This window comes from Trachypithecus francoisi, unplaced genomic scaffold (genome assembly GCF_009764315.1).
Source record: "Trachypithecus francoisi isolate TF-2019V2 unplaced genomic scaffold, Tfra_2.0 Lachesis_group0, whole genome shotgun sequence".
NCBI classification, from domain to species: domain Eukaryota; kingdom Metazoa; phylum Chordata; class Mammalia; order Primates; family Cercopithecidae; genus Trachypithecus; species Trachypithecus francoisi.
The window spans coordinates 65,379,725-65,406,756 of NW_022681453.1; the positions used below are offsets into that span (position 1 = coordinate 65,379,725).

The 27,032-nt window shown below is 43.7% G+C and overlaps 1 protein-coding gene across 1 annotated transcript in view; it reads left to right on the forward strand.

Annotated features, from left to right (window-relative positions):
- The first annotated feature begins 18,617 nt into the window (after window positions 1–18,617).
- HACD2 (3-hydroxyacyl-CoA dehydratase 2) overlaps window positions 18,618–27,032 on the forward strand; it is a 94,644-nt gene continuing 86,229 nt past the window's right edge. Inside the window, exons 1-2 of the mRNA XM_033211002.1 lie at window positions 18,618–18,844; window positions 21,405–21,522. Coding sequence (XP_033066893.1) covers window positions 18,690–18,844; window positions 21,405–21,522 — 273 coding nt within the window. The 5' untranslated portion in view covers window positions 18,618–18,689. The remainder of the gene's footprint in view (window positions 18,845–21,404; window positions 21,523–27,032) is intronic.

The following is a 27,032-nucleotide window of genomic DNA, read 5'->3' on the forward strand; positions in this document are numbered from 1 at the left end:
ATATCCTACCTCACAAAATACTAATTTTCTAGATTAGTAGTTCTCAAAGTGTGGTTTGGAACTCCAAGACCATTTCAGGGGGAACATGAAGTCAATACTATTTTAATAATAATGCTAACTCATTGTTGGTCTTTTTCACCCTCTTTCACCAACAAATGTAGAAGGGAGTTTTCCAGAGTCTACCCGATGTGTAACAATGTCATCATTCTGAGGGTTTATATTTTCTTTTTTTTTTTTTTTTTTTTTTTTGAGACGGAGTCTCGCTGTGTGGCCCAGGCTGGAGTGCAGTGGCCAGATCTCAGCTCACTGCAAGCTCCGCCTCCGGGTTCCCGCCATTCTCCCGCCTCAGCCTCCGAGTAGCTGGGACTACAGGCGCCCGCCACCGCGCCGGCTAGTTTTTTGTATTTTTAGTAGAGACGGGGTTTCACCGTGTTAGCCAGGAGGGTCTCGATCTCCTGACCTCGTGATCCGCCCACCTCGGCCTCCCAAAGTGCTGGGATTACAGGCTTGAGCCACCGCGCCCGGCCGAGGGTTTATATTTTCTTGTGATCTTAAATTTTCTTAGTTCTAATTTCTAATATGGTAAATAATACATAGTTAAAAGCCACATTAGAAAAAGTTCTTTAGGATCCTTAACAACTTTTAACAGTTTGAGAACCACTGTTCTAGGTGATCATTTAATCTAAACATAGCTAAGCACGTTTGTTTGAAGTTCCTATACAACACCCAAACTGCAACCTATATTACTATTACCTCCTCTTCATTTTCTTTGAGCTTCCCACTAAAAATTCCACTCATACAAAAACATCATAGAATTTACTGACTTTGTAAGGGATGTGGATAAAATAGTTTACATCAAACAGCATTTCACTTCAAACCCCCGCAAGACCTGCCTCTTCTCCCAAGTTTCCGTTTTTACTTTTCCCCCATGCTCTCTCTGGTTTTGTCTGGTGCAGTGGAGTACAGTGGCCCATTCAAGGCTCACTGCAGCCTCGACCTCCTGGGCTCAAGCGATCCTCCTACCTCAGTCCCCTGAGTAGCTGGTACTACAGGCACCCACCACCACATCTGGCGAATTTTTGTATTTTTTGTAAAGATGGGGTTTCACCATGTTGCCCAGGCTAGTCTCGAATTCTTGGGCTCAAGCAGCCCACCCATCTCAGCCTCCCAAAGTGCTGAGACTACAAGTGTGAGCCACCTCGCCCAGCCTCCATCCTCTCTCTTAGTATTGTTATTTTCCTCTTACCCATTTCTCTTCCCTCCTATAGGGAAGTTTAAGTGTATCCAAGATTTAGCTAAACTAGCAAAAATAAAAAACAACCCGCCCCCCATATTATTGATATCTACCCTCAATAGAAGACAGAAAGAAAAAGTGGAATTATAGTTTCAGATACAAAGAAAAAATTTAAGGCCAGGTGCAGTGGCTCATGCCTGTAGTCCCAGGATTTTGGGAGGCCAAGGAAGGAGGATCACTTGAGCCCAGGAGTTCAAGACCAGCTGGGCAACATACGGAGACTCTGTCTCTACAAAAAGTTTAAAAATTAGCCAGATGTGGTGGTATACACCTGTAGTTCCAGCTACTTAGGAGGCTGAGGCAGAAGGATTGCTTTAGCCTGGGAGTTCAAGGCTGCAGTGAGCTATGATTGCACCACTGTACTCCAGCCTGGGCAACAGAGTGAGATCCGGTGAAAGAAAGAAAAGCAAGCAAGCAAGAAAGAAAGAAAGAAAGAGAGAGAGACAGAGAGAGAGAGAGAAAGAAGGAAAGAAAGAAAGGAAGGGAAAGAAAGAAATTTAATCACAAAAACTGCTGCATTCATTGGAGAAAAGCAAAACACATATAAACAGAAAGAACATTTTAAAACAAATGATGCTGTCTCTCAGCCAAAAATAGACGTTATTAATATATTGGTATACCCCCTTCCAGATTTTTTTCTCCATAGACAAATACTATACCTAATTGTTAAAAAATGGGATCTTACTACATGCCATGTATAATCCACTTTTTTACTTAGCATATTCTAAACAATGTCCATGTCAAATACATCTATGCAATATCATTTTCCCAAACTTTCTCTTAAAACTTTTTCAAAACCGGACATGGTGGCTCATGCCTATAATCCTAGCACTTTGAGGCTTGAGCCCAGGAGTTCAAGGCTGCAGTGAGCTGTGATCATGCCACTGTACTCTAACCTGGGCAACACAGAAAGATCCTGTCTCTAAAAAATAGGAAATAAAAAATAAAAATCTTTTCAAACTGAGAAAAAAAATTGACAGTTTCAGAAACACTCTTATGCCCTTCACATACAATCAACGTTAGAAGAAGATTCACCCTGAACATCTCACTTTTCTGCATGGCTCAAGTCCTCTGATCAAGGCAATTGCAAACAATTCAAGAATACTTATATAAGGAGACATCTCAGGATAGTAAAGTATAGACATGTTTCCCTCCCTGAAGATGGACCAGGATAGTAAAGATAAAAAACTCTTCTTCCTCCCTTCCTGGAGAAGACTTGCTCACATTCCAGAGTAAACTAAAGTTTCTCTCTCCCTGGAGGGGAAGATGGGCAGGTCTCTGGCAGTTATATGTAAGATCAGTGTTTCCTAATTTTTACAGGGTTCCTCTCCTGTAATGTACCCCACTGCATGTGCAGGTACCATCTCGCTCTCAGGATGACCCTTGGAAACCAACATGGGATGTTGCTTTGGCTGCTGCTTTTGCTATGAATGATTAATTGTTTTTGTTTTTGACTCAGAAGCCTCATTTAAAAGTAAGTTTCTGCAAAATCATTTTTAATGGCTGAATATACTATTTTAAGCTTCCATCATAATTTAGTCAGTCTATACTGCTGGACATTTAGATTGTTTCCAACAGTTTGGAAATATTCATATTATAAATAGCATTGTGATGAGCTTTTATAACTAAATATTTTTCACATCCTAAATTCTTTCTTTAGGATAAATTCCAATGGCTAGGTGCAGTGGCGTGTGCCTGTAGTCCCAGTTATCAGAAAGCTGAGGTGAGAGAATCACTTGAGCCCAGGAGTTTGAAGCCAGCCTGGGCAATAGAGCAAGATCCTATCTCTAAAACAGATAAAAATAAAAAAGTTCCAAGAAGTGTAATTGTTGGGTCAAAGGACACACATAATTTTAAAGTTTCAGTATGAATTTATGTATTTCCAAGCTCTCTTCCAGAAAGTTTATCAATCTATACTTTCAATAGCAAAGTGTAATGACACAACTGTTCTTATACCCCTGCCAACAATGTTACTGACATTTTGAATAAGGAAGGAGGAGGAGGAGGAGGAGGAGGAGCAGGAGGAGCAGGACAAGGAGGAGGAGGAGGAGAAGTAGAAGACATCTCATTGTTTTAATCAGCATTTATTCATAAATGTGTTCCAACTTCATTAGTGTGTTCATTAACTATTTGTAGGGAGACTACAGCCTGAAGCTGATCGTAGAAAGTCATCAAATACCAAGGCAACTATCACACAGCCTCTCATATGTGTCTTTTCTCTCTCCGCATTCTGCTGAGGGCTCAGTTCTTCCAAGTTCAGATTCTCAAAGAGACGAATCTGACACAGCCATTTCATATTAGGTTGTATCACCAGCCAGTCTAAGGGACTGCTAACTGGAAGTATAGGGTGGAATTTAGAGTCTGAATCCTATCACCTGTCCCTCTTTTCCTCCAGGGTTTTTCATGATAGAAAAACTAGATCACCAGCCAAACAATAATCCAAATGTCAGCTGTCTTTTTTTTTTTTTTTTTTTTTTTTGAGATGGGATCTTGCTCTGTTGCCTGCCCAGGTTGGAGTGCTGTGGTGCTACCACCACCCATTGCAACTTCAATCTCCCCAGCACAAGCCATCCTCCTGCCTCAGCCTCTCAAGTAGCTGTGACTATAGACATGCACCACTACATTCAGCTAATATTTTTATGTTTTGTAGAGACAAGGTCTTACTATGTTGCCCAGGCTGGCCTTGAACTTCTGAGCTCATGTGATCCTCCCACCTTGGCTTCCCAAAGTGTTGGGATTACACTGTGCCCGGCCCAAATGTCAGTTGTCTTCATGGTTTGTCATGCACCCAAAAACATACCCTTGAAGAGTTCTCTGATGCTGGCCAGTTTGGGGATGGCAGCAGGGTCACGCCTCACCTTCCTGAATTGAAGATAGCTTCCTGGCCCGGCAGGACTGATCAGAATTCCACCCCAGTTCCCACTACCAATCACAGGCAGAAAAACTGGAAAAGAGAAAGAGTGGTGCACTGCAAAGCAGAAGGAAGAGAAAGCCTGGTTGCCTTTCAGTTTAGTGACTATGCAGAATCCCTTGTCTCCAAGTAAAAGCATGCCCCTGTGAATTTCACAGATCTTAACTGATCCTATTAATCTTTTCTCCTCCCTGTGAATAGGCAGAGGCCAGATACGTTTATTTCTAATATTCCCTGTGATAGAAGTTTTTCATTTTTGGCCTCCCAGTCTCTAAACACACTTCCTATTTGGAAAAAATTCCAATAAAGAAGCTTAAGTGTGGAAAAATAGCCCCTTTCCCAGATCCCTTGTCTCTAGAATTTGGCACAGGACCTTCCAATCAGACACTCCTACCTAAGACCTTGATTCTGGAATAACAGAAAGAAGCAAATGGCACTTAGAATCTTTCCAGAGGTGGAAGAGGAAGCAATACGGGTACTGTCCAATGTCCAGTGGTGGCTGTGCCAATGACAGACGCAGTTGGATACTAACCAGATCCTCCCTGTGTATTGATTTGGTCTCTATTTCTGGCTGCCTAATTTCCCATGGCTCCTTTCCAAGTTCCAAGCCTCATTCTTCAGCTTTTCCATCAATTTTGTGAGCTATTCAATATCCTTTCAATAAATTCATTTTCTCTCTAACTAACCAGAGTTCGTCTCCGTTATTTAGGAACCTGGAAATTTGGTTAGTACATATGTCTTTTTGTGCCTTTTCTATGAAGACAAAAAGATAAGAAAGAGGGGTGCCCATTTTCAGTTCAGAAGTATCCACTATCCTGATTTTTGTGATAAACATTTCATGGTTTTGCTTTATAGTCTTAGCATCTATGTATGTAGTCAGGGGAATGAGAATAATATGGCAGAAAATATGGCCCCTGTCTGTCAACAGGGCTTCCCTGAAAGAGATAGCAGTGACTCCAGTCTCTAACATTCTTATTATGTCCAGATTAACTATACGATAGCTTCCTAGATGTCAATCCTGGTGCAAACCATCCTATTTCCTACTATCAGGATTCCTCTTTGCTTTTATTATAAAATGCTTATGCATATTTAACATATGAGATGTATCTTACATATAAAGTTTATGTAAGTTATGAGCATAAAAATGAACACTCATGAATCCACACCTAACTTAAGAACATCACCAACAATGGTGAAGCTACCTGTGCACTTTTCCTAGATGTCATACCTCTGCCTCTCCTTGTGCTGGTCATTCCTTTGTTTAAAACAATTATGAAATATAACTGACATAAACATAAATATACATGTTGATGAATCATCATGAAAGGAAAACCTACGGAACCACAACCACGTGAGGAAATAAAACATTTCCTACTCCCAGAACCCCTCCTCATACCCTCTCCCAGTCCCTGCTATTTGTCCCCTCTTGGTCATAAACTCCTCTCTCTCCATCAGAGATATCCACTATCCTGACTTTTGTGATAATCATTTTCTTGGCTTTTCTATAGTTTTACCACCTGTGTCTGTATCCCTAAACAACATCATTTCATTTGGCCTCATTTTGAACTTCAGATGAATGGATCATACTGTATATATTCTTTTGTGCCTTACTTCTGTCACTCAATATTTTGTTTATGAGATTCATCCATGTTGCTGAGTAGAACTGCAGTTTGTTCATTTGCATTGCTATAAAGTATCCCATCATAGGAATGTACCATGATGTATTCATTTATTTTACTGTGTAGAGACGCTGTGTTGTATTCAGTGTGGGTTATGATGAACAATGCTGCTTCGAATATCCAGATGCATGTACCCTAGGAGATCTTTAAGGTCATTGACCTGGCAGTAGAATAGCCATCACAGGATATATGTATCTTCAACTTTACTAGATAATGGCAAATTGTTTCCCAAACTGAATGCACCAATTAACCAACAGCAGTCTGCAGAGTTTCTGCCACATTACACCCTTGCCAACAATTGGTGTTATCAAACTGTTGAATTTTAGCCAATCTAGAGGATAGTTAATGGTATCTCACTGTGGTTATACTTGCATTTCCCTAATTAATAATGAGACTGAGCATATTTGTGTATATATCTTGGAGGCTAATTCTTTATCAATTACACATGTGGCAAATATCTTCTACTCTCTACCTTGCTTTTTTGCTTATTTCATGCTATCTTTTGGCAAACAAAAGTTCTTTATTTTAATATAGTCAAATGTACGAATCTTCTCATTTATGGTTGGTGATATTGATAGTTTTAAAACTCTGTACCTTTGAGGTCATATTCTTAGGTAATAATTTCTATTTCTTAAAAAATTAGATATGGGAGTTTTCACTATGTTGCAAATGCTAACACCAGTTCTGCGAATGAGAAGCTAAACCTGGAGCCATGGCAACCTGAGGAAGCTGAACCTCCAGGACCCTTGAAGGGCGCACTAAAGATGCCATCTGGCTTTTAGCAGAGGTATATAAAAGTCCTTCTGAAGGAAAGCATCCCAAATGTAGGTCCTTGGAATTTCCATTGATTTAAATTCAATAAAATAAACTTACAATAAAAAATTACAGGGAGATAAGCCACCATGAGTCAGTGAAAAACAACGACGACAACAACAAAATGATTTAGTTCCCCAGAAACTTCAAATATTGGAATTATCATGTAGGGAAAATAAAATAAGTCTGTATAAAATATTTAAGAAAACAAAAGATGAAATAAAAAACATAATTTATGTCCACATAAAAACCTGCACATGAATGTTCATAGGAACTTTATTCATAAGTGCCAAAATTTGGAAACAACCAAGATGTCCTTCAATTGGTGAATAGGTTAGAAAAAAAAGAAGGCATATCCAGACAATGGGGTATCATTCAGTGATTGAAAGAAGTAAGCTATCAAGCCATGAAAGACACAGACAAACCTTAAGTGCATGTTGCTAAGTGAAAAAAAAAAAAACAACGGAAAGGCAACATCCTGTGTAATTCCAACTATATGGCCTTCTGGAAAAAGCAACACTGTAGAGACAATAAAAAATCAATGGTTACTATGGGTGTGGGAGGAGGCTGGTTTGGGATGAATGGGTAAAGCACAAATTTTTAGGGCAGTGAAACTATTATGTACAATGTGCCATGACAGATACATGGTACTATATATTCATAAAAACTCATATAGACAAGGAACAAGGGATTATTAAAAATGACCAGGCAGATTTGAAAGGTTTGTGTATTGTTTAGGAAGATAATAAAGATACTGATTAATATTAGACTTTAATGAGTTAATGATCCATGCTGTAATTTCTATGGTAACCAATAAAAGAAGAGAAGCAAGATGTACAAATTCCAGTGAGTAGAGGGGGAAGAATTAGTGATTATAAATGCAAAAAAGGAGTGATATGGTTTAGCTCTGTGTCTCTACCCAAATCTCATCTCAAATTGTAATCATCACGTGTTGAGGGAGGGACTGGTGGGAGGTGATTGGACCATGGGGATGGTTTCCCTCATGTTGTTCTAGTGATAGTGAGTTCTCACAAGGTCTGATGTTTATGTGTGTGGCAGTTCCCTCTTTGTTCTCTCTCTCTCTCTCCTGCTGCCTTGTGGAGAAGGTGCTTGCTTCTCCTTCACTGTCCACCACTGTATTTGTCCCTTCTCACACAGCTATGAAGAAATATCTGAGACTAGGTAATTTATAAATGAAAGAGGTTTAATGGACACAGTTCTGCATGGCTAGGGAGGCCTCAGGAAACTTACAATCATGTTGGGAAGGGAAGCCAACATACCTTCTTCACATGGCAGCAGGAGAGAGAAACGCAAGCAGGGGACGTGCCAGATGCTTATAAAACCATCAGAGCTTGTGAGTTTCACTCACTATCACAAGAATAGCATAGAGGTAACCACATCCACGATTCAATTACCTCCCACTGGTTCCCTCCTACCACACATGGGGATTATGGGAACTACAATTCAAGACACGATGTGGGTGGAAACACAGCCTAATTGTATCAGCCATGATTGTAAATTTCCTGAGGCCTCTCAAGCAATGCAGAACTGTGAGTCAATTAAACATCTTTTCTTTATAAATTACCCAGTCTCAGGTAGTTCTTTACAGAAGTGTGAAACTGGACTAATACAGAAGATTGATACTAGGAGTGGGGCACTGCTATAAAGATACCTGAATATGTTGAAGCAAGTGTGGAATTGGGAAACAGGTAGAGGACACAACAGTTTGGAGGGCTCAGAAGAAGACACGAAGATATGGAGAAGTTTGGAACTTCCTGAAGAATTGTTGAATGATTTTGACCAAAATGCTGATAGTGACATGGACAATAAAGTCCAGGCTGAGGTGGTCTTAGATGGAGATGAAGAACTTATTGGGAACTGGAGGAAAGGTCACTCTTGCTATGTATGCTTTAGCAAAGAGACTGACAGCATTTTGCCCCTGCCCTAGAGATCTGTGGAACTTTAAACTTGAGACAGATGATTTAGGGTATCTGGCAAAAGAGATTTCTAAGCACCAAAGCATTCAAGATGTCACCTGGCTTTTTCTGAAAGCAAACGGTCATATATGTTCACAAGGAGATGATCTGAAATTGGAACTTATGTTTAAAAGGGAAGCAGAGCATAAAAGTTTGGAAAATTTGCAGCCTGACAATGCAGTAGAAAACAAACACCCATTTTCCAGGGAGAAATTTGAGCCAGAAGCAGGAATTTGCATAAGTAACAAGGAGCTGAATGTTAATAGCTGAGACAATGGGGAAAATGTCTCCAGGGAATTTCAGAGCTCTTCAGGACAGCCCCTCCCATCACAGACCTAGAGGCCTAGGAGGGAAAAATGGTTTCCTGGGCTACGCAGGCCCAGGGCTCTACTGCTGTGTGCAGCCTCAAGACATGGTTCCCTGTGTCCCAGCCACTCCAGCTCATGGCTAAAAGGGGCCAAGGTATAGCTTGGGCCATTGCTTCAGAGGATGCAAGCCCCAAGCTCTGGCAGCTTTTATGTGGTGTTGGGCCGGCAAGTTTGCAGAAGCCAAGAGCTGAGGTTTAGAAACCTACGCCTAGAATTCAGAGGATGTATGGAAATGACTGAATGTCCAGTCAGAAGTCTGCTGCATGGGCAGAGCCCTCACAGAGAACCTCTACTAGAGCAGCAGAAAAGGGAAATGTGGGGTTGGAGTATCCATACAGAGTCCCCACTGGGGCACTACCTAGTGGATCTGTGAGAATAGGGCCACTGTCCTCCAGACCCCAGAATGGTAGATCCACCAATAGCTTGCACTCTGGGCCTGGAAAAGCTGCAGGCATTCAACTCCAGCCCATGAAAGCAGTCTTGGGGGCTATACCCTGCAGAGCCACGGGGGCAGAGCTGCCCAAAGCCTTAGAAGCCCACCTCTTGAATCGGCATGCACTGGATGTGAGACATGGAGTCAAATGAGATTATTTAAGAGGTTTAATATTTAATGACTACCCAACCAGGTTTCAGACTTGTGTGGGTCCTTTGTTTTGGCCAACTTCTCCCATGTGGAAGGAGAACATTTACCCAATGCCTATACCCCCATTGTATCTTGGAAGTAACTAACTTGTTTTTTATTATACAGGCTTGCAGGTGATAGGGACTTGCCTTGTCTCAGATCAGACTTTGAACTTGGACTTTTGAGTTAATGCTGGAATGAGTTAAGACTTTGGGGGACTGTTGGGAAGGCATGACTGGAATAGCACGTGCAAATTCCCTGAGGCAAAAGAGGAGTATTGTTCGATGGAAGACCTAAGATGAGGCCAGTATGACTAGAAGGGGCATGATGAGTCTGAGGAGGCAGGTAGGCTCTAGCCTATGCAGATTTTTGTATACCACATTAAATATTATGTTTTATCCTAAGTGTCATCAAAAGCCATTTAAATATCCTTAGGGGGTCAGGTAGAGGAAGGTAGTAGACGTGAACAAGGATGTATGTGGAAAAGATCACTCTGGCTATACTGTAGAGCAGGGGTCCCTAACCCCTGGGCCACAGACTGGTACAAGGTCCATGGCCTGTTAGGAATCCAGCCACACAGCAGGAGGTGAGCAGCAGGCAAGTGAGCATTACCACCTGAGCTCCACCTCCTGCCAGATCAACAGCGGCATTATATTTTCAGAGGAACACGAACCCTATCGTGAACCATGCATGCGAGGGATCTAGGTTGTGTGCTCCATCTAATGCCTGCTGATCTGAAGTGAAACAGTTTCATCCTGAAACCATTCCCTCTCCAGTACACAGAAAAACTGTCTTCCATGAAACCAGTCCCTGGTGCCAAAAAGGTTGGAGATCGCTGCTGTAAAGAACAGCCTGGAATTGGGCTGAAGTGACTGCAAGAAGATACACTAAGCTTTAAATTGACTTCCAATTGAACAGAACTTTATGCATTCCTGCCTCCTCCTACTTTCCCATTAAGTAGATTATATTGAAAAAAAAAAATCAGTCAAATAAATGAAAAGAAGCTTTCAGATGAATGATTATTTGGTTTTGTAAAATGGTTCACTTCTTTATTTCTTTTGCAAAGAAATTGTTTTGCCCTCTGATCACAGTGTGCAAGTTGGGCTCACCAACTTGCTCTTTAAAAAATTCAGGAAGGTCAGGCGTGGTGGCTCATGCCTGTAATCCCAGCACTTTGGGAGGCTGAGGTGGGTGGATCACCTGAGGTCAGGAGTTCGAAACCAGCCTGGCCAACATAGTGAAACCCCGTCTCTACTAAACATACAAAAATTAGCCAGGCATTGGGGCAGGCACCTGTAATCCCAGCCACTTAGAAGGCTGAGGCAGGAGAATCACCTGAACCCGGAAGGCAGAGGTTGCAGTGAGCTGAGATTGTGCCATCGCACTCCAGTCTGGGGGACAAGAGCAAGACTCTGTCTCCAAAAAAAAAAAAAAAAAAATTCAGGAAAACTGCCTTGTTTTCCTGAATAAGGAACAGAGGCAACAGAATCTCTAAACAATCTGCAACAATGGTGGAAAAGGATGGGACCCTGACAATTGTCAATTTATACCTCTTACTTCATCTCTTGAGGTCTTGAAACTGCTTTTGTGAAAATTGTAACAGTGAGAAAATTATGACTGAAAGAGATCTGATCTAAACAGCCCCCATTTTGCCTTTGCAAATCAAAGAACATGACCAAGGCAAGTCTCAATCATTTTAGGAGGTTTATTTGCCATAGTAAAGGATGCATGCCAGGGAAGCAGGTATATGCCTATCTCCGAAGATGATTTTGAGGGCTTTAGTACTTAAAGGGGAAAGGGTGGATATTGGGGGAAGATAAATTTTTTTTTTTTTTTTTTTGAGATGGAGTCTCGCTCTGTCACCAGGCTGGAGTGCAGCGGCGCAATCTTGGCTCACTGCAACCTCCAACTCCCTGGATCAAGCGATTCTCTTGCCTCGGTCTCCCAAGTAGCTGGGACTACAGGTGTGCATCACCACGCCCAGCTAATTTTTGTATTTTTAGTAAAGATGGGGTTTCACCATACTGGCCAGGCTGGTCTCAAACTCCTGACCTCATGATCTGCCTGCCCGGCCTCCCAAAGTGTTGGGATTACAGGCACGAGCCACTGCACCCAGCTGAAAAATATTTTTAAATTGTGTCAGTAGATAAAAAGACAAAACAGTTACATCCTTTTGAATACATAATTTTCATGTGAGGGAGATGCGGAGGAAATATTCATGCCTTCGTCTGGCTCAGTTAATCTGTATTTTAACACAAGATAACATAGACAATAGGGCAGAGGAAGCAATCAGATATGCATTTATCTCAGGTGAGTGTTTGGACGAACGGAGGCAAGATGGTGCACTTCCGGGTTCTTCATCACCAACTTTTCCCGCACGCGTGAAAATGCAGCCGGCGCCCGGGAAGGTGCAGACCAACCGGGCATGTGCCAGGTGACATCAATCCGAAGAGACCAAGATTTACCTGGTCGCACCTGCGGAACGCCCTCCCGACACGCCCGTGCCCCGCCTATTGCCCTCCCACTCCTAGAAAAGCTGGTCCCGGCAGATGCCCCATGCGGACTTCCCAGCCCCCCCACTCCTGTCGGGACTGCAGGAACTCTGTCTGAGAGCTCCATAGGGCGACTCTCTTGGCCTCCTTTGCCGGAGGCCAACAGACCTCTCCCTACCCACTTCCTTCCCTGAAGCTAGGTGACCAAAAATAAATTTGCAGTTTTGCTACTACCCTTGCCTGCTCGCTGGTTCTTTTGTGCCCGCTCAGCTGGTCTTAGAAAAACAAATCAGTTGGTGCCGAACCCAGGAGGAGACCCCTCCTCAGGCCTCTAAGGATTGAGGAACCTCCTCCTGCTTCCACGCCACAGACAGACCAGGACCTGAGACCCGCTTCCCTCACTCTCACGGCCTCTCTGGGGTAAGTGCCCTTGTCTCCTCTTTACCTCTCTTGGCCAAAAATCCTGCGCAGGTCCGAGGTCCACTTTTGAGCCACCAAGTGGCTTGGGAGACCCGTTCAGGATGGAGACGTCCACCTGAAGGTAATCTCCACTTTGGCTCCATGAGCCTCCAGTCTGTCTCTGCTGGTTCCAAAGGACGCTTTGAAGCCAGGCAGAGATCCACTTCCATTTCCATTGTGTCCATTGTGTAAGTAAAGAGGAAACAAATGGGAACCCCCAGTCCAAATTTCCAAAGAGCACTCCCTTAGGGTGCCTCCTAGCCAATTTAAAAACCTTACAGCTCGAACAAGACCTTAGGAGGAAGCGGTTAATTTTCCTTTCCACTATGGCGTGATCAACCTCAGCAATTTCTGCCAGTGGCTAGGCAAGTGGTCTGAAATTAATTACATACAAGGCTTTTGGGCCTTACGCTCTTGTCCCGACCTGTGTAGCCGGTGCTCTTTGGCCCAAGTTATGCTAGCCAAGGATGCCGGCTCACAGGAACCCGAAAAAGAGGAGTCTTCATTCCTTTCTGTTCAGCCAGAGGACCTAGGGTTTCCCTCACTTCCGCTCTACACTTCTCCTCCTCCCTCCGTCCAGACTCCTCCTTCCTCTTCCTTATCTACTAGTAATCCACTCGGTCCCGTGCCTCCTTTGGGGCCCCCAACTGGCTGTCTTGAGTCTCCTGTCTCTGCCCACACCCACTCTAAGTGCCCTGCTGATGCCTCCACTCCTGCCCCACACCCTCCTACAGTGTTAGTACCTTTGCGAGAGGTAGCTGGGGCGGAGGGGGTGGTCAGAGTACATGTCCCTTTTTCACTGGCCGATCTTTCCAAAATTGAGAAGTGTTTAGGTGATTTCTCAGCTAATCGTACCATATACATAAAGGAATTTAGTTCAAAATCCAGAAGAAAATCCAGCCGCATTCTTAAATAGGCTGACTGAGGTTCTAACCCAATATACCCGGTTAGATCCGGCCTCCCCCACAGGGGCCACCATTTTGGCGTCTTATTTCATTTCTCAATCAGCTCCTGACATTCGTAAAAAACTTCAAAAGGTAGAGGATGGTCCTCAGACACCAATACAAGACCTAGTTAAATTAGCCTTTAAGGTCTATAACTCCAGAGAGGAGACGGCTGAAGCACAGAGGCAGGCTCGCCTTGAACAGAAGATTCAGCTCCTAGCAGCGGCTTTACAGCCCAGTCGTAACCCCAGGCCAGAGAGCACACACCCCGCAGACTCCAAGGCTATAAAAGGAGCCTGCTATAAGTGCGGCAAGGCAGGACACTATGCCAACAGGTGTCCGCAAGGTCCCCGAGCCCCAACGCAGCCTTGCTATAAGTGCAAGGCATCAGGACATTGGACCAGCGAATGTCCTAACCCTCGTCCACCAGCAACCCCCCTGCCCTGCTTGCCAACAGGGAGGACACTGGAAGTCTGATTGCCGCACCCTGAGAACAGGTGCTGCATCTCCACGTGACCCCCTTTCCCAGGATCTTGGGAGCTCCTTCCAGCTCCTACATCTGGACGACAACTGAAGGTGCCGAGACTCGGGGACCCCCATCACCCTCGCTGAGCCGCGGGTAACTCTCCTGGTAGTGGGTAAGACAATGTTTTAATCAATAGCGAGGCTACCTATTCTGTTTTGCTGTCCTCTCTGGACCTAGCCTTCCATCCAATATCTCTGTAGTAGGAGTAAGTGGAAAGCCATCCACTCCACAAAAACTCCACTCCTTAATTGCTGCCTGGCCAACAACTACTTTGCGCACTCGTTCCTCATTATACCCTCATGCCCTACCCCTTTACTAGGCCGAGAAATAAGTTCAACTTTCCCCCACTCGCCTCAAACTTACTAAATTTTCTTTTTTTTTTTTTTTTTTTTTTTTGTTGAGACGGAGTTTCGCTCTGTCGCCCAGGCTGGAGTGCAGTGGCCGGATCTCAGCTCCTGCAGCTCCGCCGCCTCCCGGTTTACGCCATTCTCCTGCCTCAGCCTCCCGAGTAGCTGGGACTACAGGCGCCCGCCACCTCGCCCGGCTTTTTTTCTGTATTTTTTTTAGTAGAGACGGGTTTTCACCGTGTAGCCAGGGTGGTCTTGATCTCCTGACCTCGTGATCCGCCCGTCTCGGCCTCCCAAAGTGCTGGGATTACAGGCTTGAGCCACCGCGCCCGGCCTAAATTTTCTTAACTATCTCATACTCCCCAACCTTGCCGGGACCATCCTTCTGGGTTTTGCCCATATTCCAACAAATGCTTCCATTCCTCATTCCTATACTAATACTGTGCCTTATTTTATTCTTTATCCGTACGTCCAAATACCAACCATAGGCCCCGACCTTAACAACGCCCCTTAACAGCAGGAAGTAGCCAGATAGACCACGGCACCCCTTTATCACTATTATCAATAAAAGGTTGGACTGTTTGGACGAACGGAGGCAAGATGGTGCACTTCCGGGTTCTTCATCACCAACTTTTCCCGCGCGCGCGAAAATGCAGCCGGCGCCCGGGAAGGTGCAGACCAACTGGGCATGCGCCAGGTGACGTCAATCCGAAGAGACCAAAATTTACCTGGTCGCACCTGCGGAACGCCCCCCAACACGCCCATGCCCCGCCTATTGCCCTCCCACTCCTAGAAAAGCCGCTCCCGGCAGACGCCCCGCATGGACTTCCCAGCCCCCCCACTACTGTCGGGACTACAGGAACTCTGTCTGAGAGCTCCATAGGGCGACTCTCTTGGCCTCCTTTGCCGGAGGCCGACAGACCTCTCCCTACCCACCTCCTTCCCTGAAGCTAGGTGACCAAAAATAAATTTGCAGTTTTGCTCCTACCCTTGCCTGCTCGCTGGTTCTTTTGTGCCCGCTCTGGTGGTCTTAGAAAAACAAATCAGTGAGCAGAGGGAAAACCTTGAGTTCTGTCCTATGTCCCATACCTGTGAAGATAACAACTTATAATGCCAGGTTGAAATTCAACAGAACTGTTTTAGAGTAAAGATCTTCGGGCCTAAAAGGAATTTGCTTGTGGGCAAAATGTGAGGGAAGTATATAGCTTTTATCTTTATAGCCATCTTATTTAGGAATCAAATGGGAGGCAGGTTTGTGTGACCCAGTTCCCAGCTTGACTTTTCCCTGTGGCTCAGTGAATCTGGGGTTTTCCCTTCTCACCTTTAACCTCCAATACTGCCTTTGGTCATTCCTGGGCTTGGCCCAAGCTAACTTTGGGAGAAACTTAGTTTATAGTTTAAGTGATAATAGCCCCTCCCCAAAACTAAACCACTTTTGTAAAACTAATGAAAAGCCACCAGGTTAGAAGGATAAGAGGAGCTTGAATTCTGCTAAGACACAGGCTTCGTTAAGTTAAATAGATTACCAGCCACTATTCTAGAGGTCACAAGATTTGCAGCTCCCCCAATCCACTATTGTAGAACCTAAGATTGGCCTTTTGAGATAACCTTTCAGGCTTCTGCATTTCGGATGGCCAACGACCCCACTGGGACCTTTGACTCTTGGCTCAACCAGTCCTGTGGCCTCCATCCAGAAGCAGGCTCAGAGCAGGACCATTTTCCTATAATTGCATTCCCAACCAATCAGCAACACTCATTCCTCCAGCTTCCTGCCTGCCAAACTGTTTGTGTGTGTGTATTTGTTTGTTTTTTGACTATAGCTCTCAGATCTTAGCCAAACTATTCTTGGAAAACCCTAGCCTCTGAATTTTGGGGGAGATTTTGAGTAATAACTCCATCTCCATGACCAATCTCATGTCAATTAAACTCTTTATTGCAATGCCATGGTCTCCATGAATTGATTTTGTCTGTGCAGTGGGCAGGAAGAACGTATTGGGTGATTACAGTGTCATGGATTTAAATACCACCACCCCCCTCAGAACTCTGAGAAAGATAAATGGCTCTAACAGCTTTGAGCTGTCTGAGCTATGTGAGGTATGCAAAAACTTATCAGGCCCAGAGAAACAGGAGTTTGCCTGGGGACAATTGTTTAGACATTCTGTTCCTGACCTCACCCATTCTGAGCCTCACCCATTATCTTCATGTTCCTGGAATCTGTGATACAAAGAATAGTTTATAGCCAATCAATAGCTAATGTAATTTTAATGTAAATTCTTAGTAAACAACTTAGAAACTGCCTCCTTTTCCTTTAAAAACCCACTCACAACTGCTGCTAATCAGAGTGTATATTTACAGTAACTTGAATCTACACTCCCAGGTAGCCAGCTTCAACGTTTACGCTTGAATAAACTTCCTTTCAACTAGATTCTTAACTTTTTTATTATTTTAGGTTGACAACTCTCAAATTTATATTTCCAGCCCACTGGACTTCCTTCCCGAACCTCAGGGTCTAAATCTAATTGTCTATCCAGCCTCTCCACTTGGATGTTTAACAAGGATTTCAAATTCAACATATAAAAAACAAAATTCCTGACTTCCGCCTTAAAAAGTTTCTTACAAGTTGCTCAAAATGCCTTTGACCTCACACTCCAAAACTAATATAGCCACAAATCTTATGATTCTACTTCTAAAATATGCCCAGAATTCATTGTTGTTGTCATCACCTCCATCTCCACCACTCTGGCCCACACCACTATCTCCATAGCTGGATTATTTTAATAACTTCCTGATACCACTTTTCACTAACTAATACGAGCATTTTCGTCTGGTTCCCTCAGGGGTCCTTAAGCCCCAGGCTGCGGACAGTACCTGTCCGTGGGAACCAGGAGGCACAGCAAGAAGTGAGCAGCAAGCAAGGGAGCATTACCTCCTGAGCTCCGCCTCCCTCAGATCAGCGGTGGCATCACTTTCTCAGAGGGGGGCAACCCCTATTGTGAACTGCACATTGGAGGGATCTAAGTTGTATGCTCCTTATGAGAATCTAATGATAAATGTAATGCCTTTGAATCATCCTGAAACCATCATCCACACCCACCCCACCACGAAACCGGTCCCTGGTGCCCAAAAAGTTAGGGGCCGCTGCTCTATATAATCCCTGGGAGACTTATGACTTTGTCTCTTTCACTTAGTGCCATGAACTCCAGGGCAACTTTGTGGATGCTCCATAAATACTTGCTGGAATGAACCCATATATATTTTATACTACCACATATACAGTAATACATTTAAGGAGCTGCTTGGGTGTGTAAAAAATTGCAGGGACGTTTATAAATAAAGAACCTCATGAAACAAAGCAATGAATGGAAAGTGGGGTCAGCTGGTTGAAGCAGTGCCCACAAGCTGCTCCCTTCCCAAAGCAGACAGGTTTTCCACCTAAGCCAACATCCTTTTATTTTAGTCACTATAGCTATAAATCTACTCCCTTACCCGGCACCTCACTCTCAGCCGACGGCCCAATGGGCTTATCCTCCTCTCGCCCTCACGATGAGCGAGTCCATGTGGTCTCAGGCTGGAAGATGCACTTGAACACCTGCCCAAACCTCACGGACGACACTGGATTCTAGGCCTCCTGGGCTTCTCCATTGTACTAGGAATGTAAAATCAAAAGCCAGAAAGAAAACTTCGGAAGTGGAATCTCCAACCCTGCTACGGGTTGGAAGTAAAGCGCACCTAGCAAAGGGCTGGTCCATGCAGCCTCAAGGGCTGATGGGAAGTGAATCCACCGTCAACCGCCCTGATTCAAAATGGCAGGATGCCGGAGCGATAGTGTTTAGGTGTGAAGATAGGGCCATTGAAGAAGGGAGAACGCAGGCACAATTGTTTTGATTCAACATGGAGGCGGTGATCACAGGAGGGCGAATAGCGAGAGACGACGCAACATCCAGCTGGCAGAGGCAGCGGGCCTGGAGAGGATGGCCACACTGAACTAATCCAAGATGGCGCCGAGGTTGTAACCGGGGCGCCCAAGAGGCGGGAATTACCCTGATCCAAAATGGCAGTGGCAATTGAGGCAAGCCGAGGGACGGAAGCGCCAGGAGCCTCTTTGCCCTCAGCCAAGATGGCGGCTGCCGTGGACCCTGTCCCGGCTCCGCCCCGCGGCCCCGGCCCCGCCTCCCCCTCGTCCCTCCCTCCGCCCCCTCGCCTCGTATAGTCCGGCCAGAGCCGCTAGCGCTGCGAGAGCGGGCTTCGGGCACTTGACATGGCGGCAGCGGCGGCGACTGCAGCGGCGAAGGGGAATGGGGGCGGCGGTGGCAGGGCTGGGGCCGGGGACGCCAGCGGCACGCGGAAGAAGAAGGGCCCAGGGCCCCTGGCCACGGCGTACCTGGTTATCTACAATGTGGTGATGACAGCCGGGTGAGGCTGGGGCTCAGGGAGGCGGGGAGGCGGGGAGCCAGCGCGGCCGGGGAGGGAGCGCTGCGGCCAGCGGCGCGGCCCACCGCAGGCAGTGCGTCCCGGGCGGGCGGTGCCCGGGACCAGGCACCTGGGCGCTGAGGGCGGCCGAGCGCTGAATCGGCCCCGGTGGCTGCCCGCGAGCTCCCTCCTGCGCTGGGGGTCGAGCCAAGTTCCCAGGCACTGGGGCGCGGGGACGGCTGCCGGGCGCTGGCTCGCGAGGGCCGCGGGAGAAAAGGTGGGGCTGGCCACAGGTGCGGGGCCCGGGACGGCGGCCGGATGACCTGCCTCGCGAAGCCCATCCCGGGCGACCAGGCTCGGATGGTGAACGGCGCCAGCCTAGGTAGTGGAGGAGCTGTGGCTGCAGGGTGACCATTCATTTGGGCGGCTGTTTTCAAAATCTGGGCTGCGCTTTAATCCGAAAGATATTGGGAAAGCGTTCAAAGTTTTTGGCCAGCGACATAAGCAGAGCTGAGCTTTAGATGAGTTCAGACTTTTAGAATGGGTTGGGATGGAGAAGAAGCTGGGGAGTAGAAGGCAGAGTTACTGGGGAGGGGGAGAATAGACCCTCTAAACGGTTTTACTCATCTTCTGTCTCCCTCATTTCAGTCCATCCCTTATCCCGGCAGGTTTTTAGTTCAAGCTCTGCCACTAACTAGCTGTTTGACTTTGGATAAATAATCTTATTTCTCTAGCCTCCGTTTTTTCATCTGTAAAACTGAAGGGTTGGGCTGGGTAATGAAGGTTCCTTAAGCTCTGCAATTCTTTATCTCGTCATTTTGGTGAGAAGGGTCACAGGATCAGACAATTTGTTATATATTTTTAAGTTATCTTCATTTGTAATTTTTTAAGAAGTCCTAACATTTTATGAAAAATTTCAAACATACAGAAGAGTTGAAAGAATTGTATAGTGAATATCCATTTTTATTTAGTTTTAAAGTGGGTGATACATTGGCAGGGTTCAAAATGAAAAACATAAGGGAATACAGTGAAAATCTTTCCTCCTACCTTTTCCTTCTACCCAGATCCTCTCCCTCGAGGCAGTTAATTTTGTATATCCTTAAGATGCTGATGCAAGCAAATATGTTTATACATCCCCCTACCCATTTTTAAAATAAGACAAATGCCAACATATTAATATTTTTACAATTCAGCACCTTGCTTTTTTTTTTCAAAAAAAGAAAATATATCGTGGGAGGATCATATATGTATTGCTAGTATTAGAAATGGTAGCTGTTGAAACCTAGGCTCAGAGAAGTTGTGCCTTGCGTGAGATCATAGAACTTGTTAGTAGAAGTTCGGGATCTAGAAATCATTTCTCTTGACTCACAGGTCAATGAAGAACTAGTACAGATACAAGCTTTATATCACATCAGTGGTCACATAGATTGATTTTTAAAAGAACATCCAGGAATCTCTCTGTGTGTATTAATATTTATATATGTTATTCTTGTTGTCTTAGCAAGGGCTGGTGAGGGCATTGGACTGGAGAGGGATTTTAAGGTACATTGGTAAGAAGAAAGAAGTCTATTCCTGAGCAATGAACATAGAAAATGGGGTGGAGGGTAAGGAATGGTGTCTTAAACCAGGAAGATAAATTGGGATTGTGAGAGCAAAGTAAGCTTTTTTTTTTAAAGGCTGTTAATGGTTATACCAGTTACACCATTAAATAATTTCTTCTTTTACAAACTCTTATTTGATGTCCTTATATGATAGTTTTTGGAAATAGCATAGACCACACATACCCCATTGCCTAGTTGATACCTCGGTATACATTGATCTAAATCCTTCCAGGAGACATACCTTAACAAAAAGGTCCATTTGTTTTATTATGGAACTTAACAAAACATTATGTTTATTTTTGAGAAGGACAGTGGAACAAAAATATAACATTCACGGCTGTATGCTTAAGTGCTTTCCTGTTTTGTGATTTGTATTGATCTGGCTTTCATTTCTGAGTTGATTTGGGGAAATTTGGCTAAAAAACTTGTTTTGTTTTTTGTTTTTTTAACAAGAGCCCTTTATTCTTAATTTTAAAAGGATAGATTTTAAGGTGTGGGTAATTGTTCCAGTGAGACAATTATAAAAATAGTTTAAAGGGTCTTCTTTCTACCCGGTAATTATTAAAAACCCTTTAACTGCACAGGCTGTTTGAAATTTTCCTTTAACTGTTTTTTTCTCGTCTTAGATTTTCTTGGCACCTAATTTAGTGGCACAAGGGCCATTTTAGCTTATTCCTTTCCTTTTGGCCTTGTTCTCAATAGCAAAGTTGCCAAAAAAAATGAGCTCCAGATGGGTGAGGTGCCACTATGCTTTCACTGAGCCCTCTTGGTAAGGTGCTGTTGGTGTTGCAACATTTCAGTGCATTACAGCTTGGCATTTGAGAGCTATTGTCCATAAATCCAGATTACTGATGCTTGATGTCACCTTTAGCACTATCTTTTATTGCCACAGCTGTCTATTAACCTAAATCCTACTTTTTTTATTTTTATTTTTTCCTGATTGCTCTTTTCTCTTTTACTAGGTGGCTGGTTATAGCAGTTGGTCTGGTCCGAGCATACCTGGCTAAGGGCAGCTACCATAGCCTTTATTATTCAATTGAAAAGCCTTTGAAATTCTTTCAAACTGGAGCCTTATTGGAGGTAGGTCCTGAGATTTATTTTTGTTACTGATTTCCATTGATATAAAGAAAAACATACAACTAAATTATATTGAAGTAGCATCCTCCATTGCATTTGTGTTAAATTTTGAAATTTTGCTTCCTCACGTACTAAAGTGTTGATACCTAGGCTTTTTGATGTTCTAGATTGGGTAAAATCTCATTTAATTTATATTACCTTGAATATATTTTATATTCGACTTTGGAAAATCAACTGAAACAAGCTTGTATTAGGATTTTAAAAAATTCTAGGGACATCCTGAGGAAGCACTGGCAAAATTAGATGCTTTCAGGGTTTATGTAATAGAAATAGTGAAGTTGGTAGGTGTAGGATATTGGGAGTGATAGATAGAAGACATAATAGCGAGCCTGTCTAAAGGCATCCAAATTTTAAAAATTTAACAAAAATGTATTGATTTCCCTGCATTAAGGGCAGTGTATATCCAGCCCTCTCTCTTGGGGTAAGTATAGATTAGCATTTTGGAATTGCAAGGGATAAAAACCCAATTCAAACTGTTTTAAGCAAAAAAGGATTTTCTGGCCTCTGTAGTTGATACAGATATAGGATTAATTTACAAAGAAACTAGCTCAGGAATGAGAACCAAGGAGTTGACGCTGCCAGATTCTCTTGCTTTCTCTCATCTCTGCTTGTCTGTTTCTCTTTGAATGTTGGTCTTGGGCTCTCCACATGGTGGGAAACAGGGAGGGTGTTTATTTTTCTCAGCATTTGTGTCACACAGTTCCCAGGGAGGATTCTGGTTGGCCCTACTTAGACTGTGCCAGTGATGTGAGGTGTTTGATTAGCCAATCTTAGGACACATGCCCATTCTTCTTTCCAAGGGACTATAGACTTTGTTTATGGAAAAGAGGGATGGAGATAGCTTTGGGCACACAAAATCAATAGCCACCGTAGTTCATTATGGTGAAAAACCTTCAGATTGCAGGGAAGATCTGGTTCATTTTGCTTAACCTCCAGGCAAGACCATCTTGACATTTATACTTTACTGGCAACTTTTAAAACCTGAACTATTGAATGATACTTAAGAAAAAGTCATTTATCTCGCTGGGCATGGTGGCTCACGCCTGTAATCCCAGCACTTTGGGAGGCCGAGGCAGTCGGATCACGAGGTCAGGAGATTGAGACCATCCTGGCTAACATGGTGAAACCCCATCTCTACTAAAAATACAAAACTTAGCAGGGTATGGTGGCACATGCATGTAGTCCCAGCTACTGGGGATTCTGAGGCAGGAGAATAGCTTGAACGGGAGACAGAGGTTGCAGTGAGCCGAGATCATGCCACTTGTACTCCAGCCTGGGGGACAGAACCAGACTCTGTCTCAAAAAAAAAAAAAAGAAAAAAAGAAAAAATCGTTTATCTCATGAAATGAAATGTGATACCTCTACCTTTCATTCTCACTTTTTTTTTTTCTTGAGACAAGGTCTTGCTCTGTCGCCCAGGCTGGAGTGCAGTGGTGCAGTCATGGCCGTGGCTCACTGCAGCCTTGAACTCCTGGGATCAAGCAGTCCTCCCACCTCAGCTTCCAGAGTAGCTGGGCCCACAGGCGTGCATCACCATACATGGCTAATTTTTAAAACTTTGTAGAGACAGAGTCTCCCGGTGTTTTCCAGGCTGGTTTCAAACTCCTCGGCTCAAGCAGTCTTCCCATCTCAGCCTCCCAAAGCACTGGGATTACAGGTGTGAACCGCTGCACCCAGCCCACTCTCACTTTATTTATTTATTTTTTTGAGAGAGGGTCACTCTGTCACCCAGGCTGAAGTGCAGTGGTGTGATTACTGCTTACTGCAACCTCGACTTCCCAGGCCCCAGCCAGCCTCCCACCTTGTCCTCCCAAGTAGCTGGGACCACAGGCATGCACCACTGTGCCTGGCTCATTTGTATATTTTTGGTAGAGACGAGGTTTGGCTGTGTCATCCAGGTGGGATCCACTCTCACTTTCTAAATCAGAAAGTTATCTATTTTGCTTTTGTTTTTTCTCTTAGAAGGCAGAGGAGTTTCTTTTTTTCTTTCTTTTCTTTTCTTTTTTTTTTTCTTTGAGACAGGGCCTTACTCTGTTGCCCAGGCAGGAGTGCAGTGGTGGGATCTCGGCTCACTGCAACACAGAGGAATTTCAATAGTGTCCATACTTAGACATTTTAAGTAGGTGGTATGATGAAATGAGCTTCCAGCTGGAAGCCTGAGTACCTTTTTTATTTTAAGTATAATAGTTTTTCCAACTGACTCTAGAGATTTGGGCGAGTCTTTTCTCTCTTATCTACCTCCTTTTCATTTGTAAAATAATTAGGTTAAAGTAGATTTCTAAAGTCCCTTACTACCCTAACCATTTGAGTCTGAGGAAATTTTAACAAATCCTAATGTGAACCATTTTTTAAACTTAGAGGCTTGAACTTTTTTTGGAAGGGGACACTAGTAAATAAGTGGTACTTTCTATCTCAGAGCCTTGGCCAGTACAGTTCCCTCAAGCTACAGAGAAGCAAATTTCGAGTCAAGACCATCAGACTCCCAGTACTTGATATAGTAGGGGGTTGTCCCCAGTTGGAATACTTCAGTAATTTAAAGGGGTTTCTATCTCTTTAAGACATCATAATATAAGGGCTGAGCACAGTGGCTTATGCTTATCATCCCAGCAATCCCAGAGCTTTGGGAGGCCAAGGCAGCAGGATCACTTGAGGGCAAGCGTTCGAGACCAGCTTGGGCAACATAGCAAGACCTCGTCTCTACAAAAAAAATTTTTTTTTTTTTAGCTGGGCTGGGTGGTGTGTACCTGTAGTCCCAGCTACTTGGGAGGCTGAAATGGGAGGCTTGAGCTTGAGCCCAGGAGTTTGAGGCTGCAGCGAACTATGATTGCATCACTACAATCCAGCCTGGATGACAGAGTGAGACCTTGTCTCAAAAAAAAAAAAAAAAAAACAACATTAAAAAAAAACTTGTTAATGTTAGAAGTATAATTTTTAAAATTTAAGTATATCTTAGGGAAGGTAGGGACATTAAACAGTGTCATACTTTAAAATCCACCCAGGAACCAAGTCTTAGACTTTGAAGGATTAGCCTGTTTATCCTTATAGAATTTTTAATAGGGATTTAGGAAAATATCTTGGATTTTTGGTTTTATCTCTGTTATCCCCGCTAAGAACCAATTAAGTGACAAATCCTGGATTTGATTTTGGGAAAAAGTCTGCATAAGGAAGTGATGACTCCCAGGAACATGCAGGAAATTAACATTGCAAAGGTCAGTGATGGAAGTAATCCCTTGGATTGGGCGTTAGAGCAGGCTTGCTGAAACAACAGTTTCTGTGGTTGAGGAGCTTTTCATTGCCAACCCCATCTATGCTGTGTAATAATTAGATGTGTATGATATTGTTTCATTACACATAAGTTATCCCGATGGGAATTATTAGTGTTGACAGTATATCCTGTTTACAGGAGGAGAAAATGAATCCAGGGAAGGCAGCTACTCATTTATATCTCTTTATGCTAAATGTTATTCTTTATTAGGTTCTGTGGGAGTTTACTTAAAAAGGAAATCGAAATTACTTGTTCTCCAATTTCAAATCTTCTTAGGAAAATAATAACACTTTGCTTTTTAAAAGCTATAAAAACATTTACCAAGCAAGTACAAAGGAGCATGTAGTAGTGAGGTACAAAAGGAAGCCTGGCTGAGTGCTGTGGCTCACATCTGTAATCCCAGCACTTTGGGAGGCTGACATGGGGGGCTGCTTGAGGCCAGGAATTCAAGACCAACCTGGGAAACATAGCGAGACCCCATCTCTACAAAAAATTAAAAAATTAGCCAGGCATGGTAGCATATGCCTGTAGTCCCAGCTAATCAGAAGACTGAGGCCGGAGGATCACTTGTGCCCAGGAGTTCGAGGCTACAGTGAGCCATGATCGTGCCACTGCACTCCAGCCTGGGTAACAGAGCAAGACCCCATTTCCAAAAAAAAGAGTATATATAAATAAAATGCTACTCGTGGATAAAATGTGGTCTATGGATATAAACATTCATAAAATTAATAAAAGCAAATGAATTACTGATATATGTTATGCCTGGATAAATCTTGAAAAAAATGCATGTGAAAGAAGGCAGATACAAAAAGTCACAAATAGTATGATATCATTTATATGAAATATCCAGAAAGGCAAATCCATAGCGACAGAAAGTAGAGGAATTATTAGGGGATGTGGGAAGAGAGAATGGGGAGTGACTGCTAATGGTACAGGATTTCCTTTTAAGGTGAGGATATTGTTCTTGAAATAGTGGTGGTGGGTGCACAACTCTGTGAACATATTAAAAACCACTGGATTATACAGTTTAAAATTGTGAATTTTGTGGCATGTGAATTATATGTCGGTTTTTAAAAAACGAGTTCCTCTGTAATGAGCTGTGGATGTTTTCTACTTTATTCATTTTTTGGAGTCCATGATATTCATTGATAAGGCAGATGTTATCTTTGCGTATTTGTCAAGTATAGTTAGATTAAAAATTACGGCCGGGCGCGGTGGCTCAAGCCTGTAATCCCAGCACTTTGGGAGGCCGAGACGGGCGGATCACGAGGTCAGGAGATCGAGACCATCCTGGCTAACACTGTGAAACCCCGTCTCTACTAAAAAAATACAAAAAACTAGCCGGGCGAAGTGGCGGGCGCCTGTAGTCCCAGCTACTCGGGAGGCTGAGGCAGGAGAATGGCGTGAACCCGGGAGGCGGAGCTTGCAGTGAGCTGAGATCCGGCCACTGCACTCCAGCCCTGGCGACAGAGCGAGACTCCGTCTCAAAAAAAAAAAAAAATAAAAAAAAATAAAAAAAAATAAAAAAAATAAAAATTACTAGATTGATGCAGTTATGGCAGTTTAAAATTGTGTCTGAGAGAATTTGGATTTCTCAATATCTTTGATTAACATAAAACTGTAATTATAGCAAAGACACTTTCAAATACTCATGATTGGATATACCTCTGTGATTGACAGTGAGATTTCAAATGGGTTAAAGATTGCTCTGCAAAGAGGTTAACTGTTGAGATTATACAGACTATCTTCAACGTATTTACGTTGCTGTATATGTCATTTACCTACCATTGTGCATCTGAGACTGCCTGATGGACCACAGGAACTCCCTTTCCTTCCCATTCTCTTACAGATCTTTCTTCTACTTAAAACCCCTTATCTACAAAAATGAATAAACAACCCAATCTCATTTCTGATCATGTCTTAGAATTGATCTAGGACAGGGTCTGGAGAAGTGGTGAGAGACAGCAGACAGCTTTTAATGAATAGGAAACTGATTTGGGGTATTTCTCTAAAATATATCAGAGTCTTAGGAACTTGCAGTGTCCTTAAGAAGAAAGATCCCTTCTTATCTCCCTGCCAGTTTTTCTTTCTTTATGGCTCAAACACTAACTGATTTTTGCCATGTAGGTAGTGCGCTTCAGACTGCTTGTGTAAACTGGTTTGAGGACATAACCATTGTCTGTTGTAT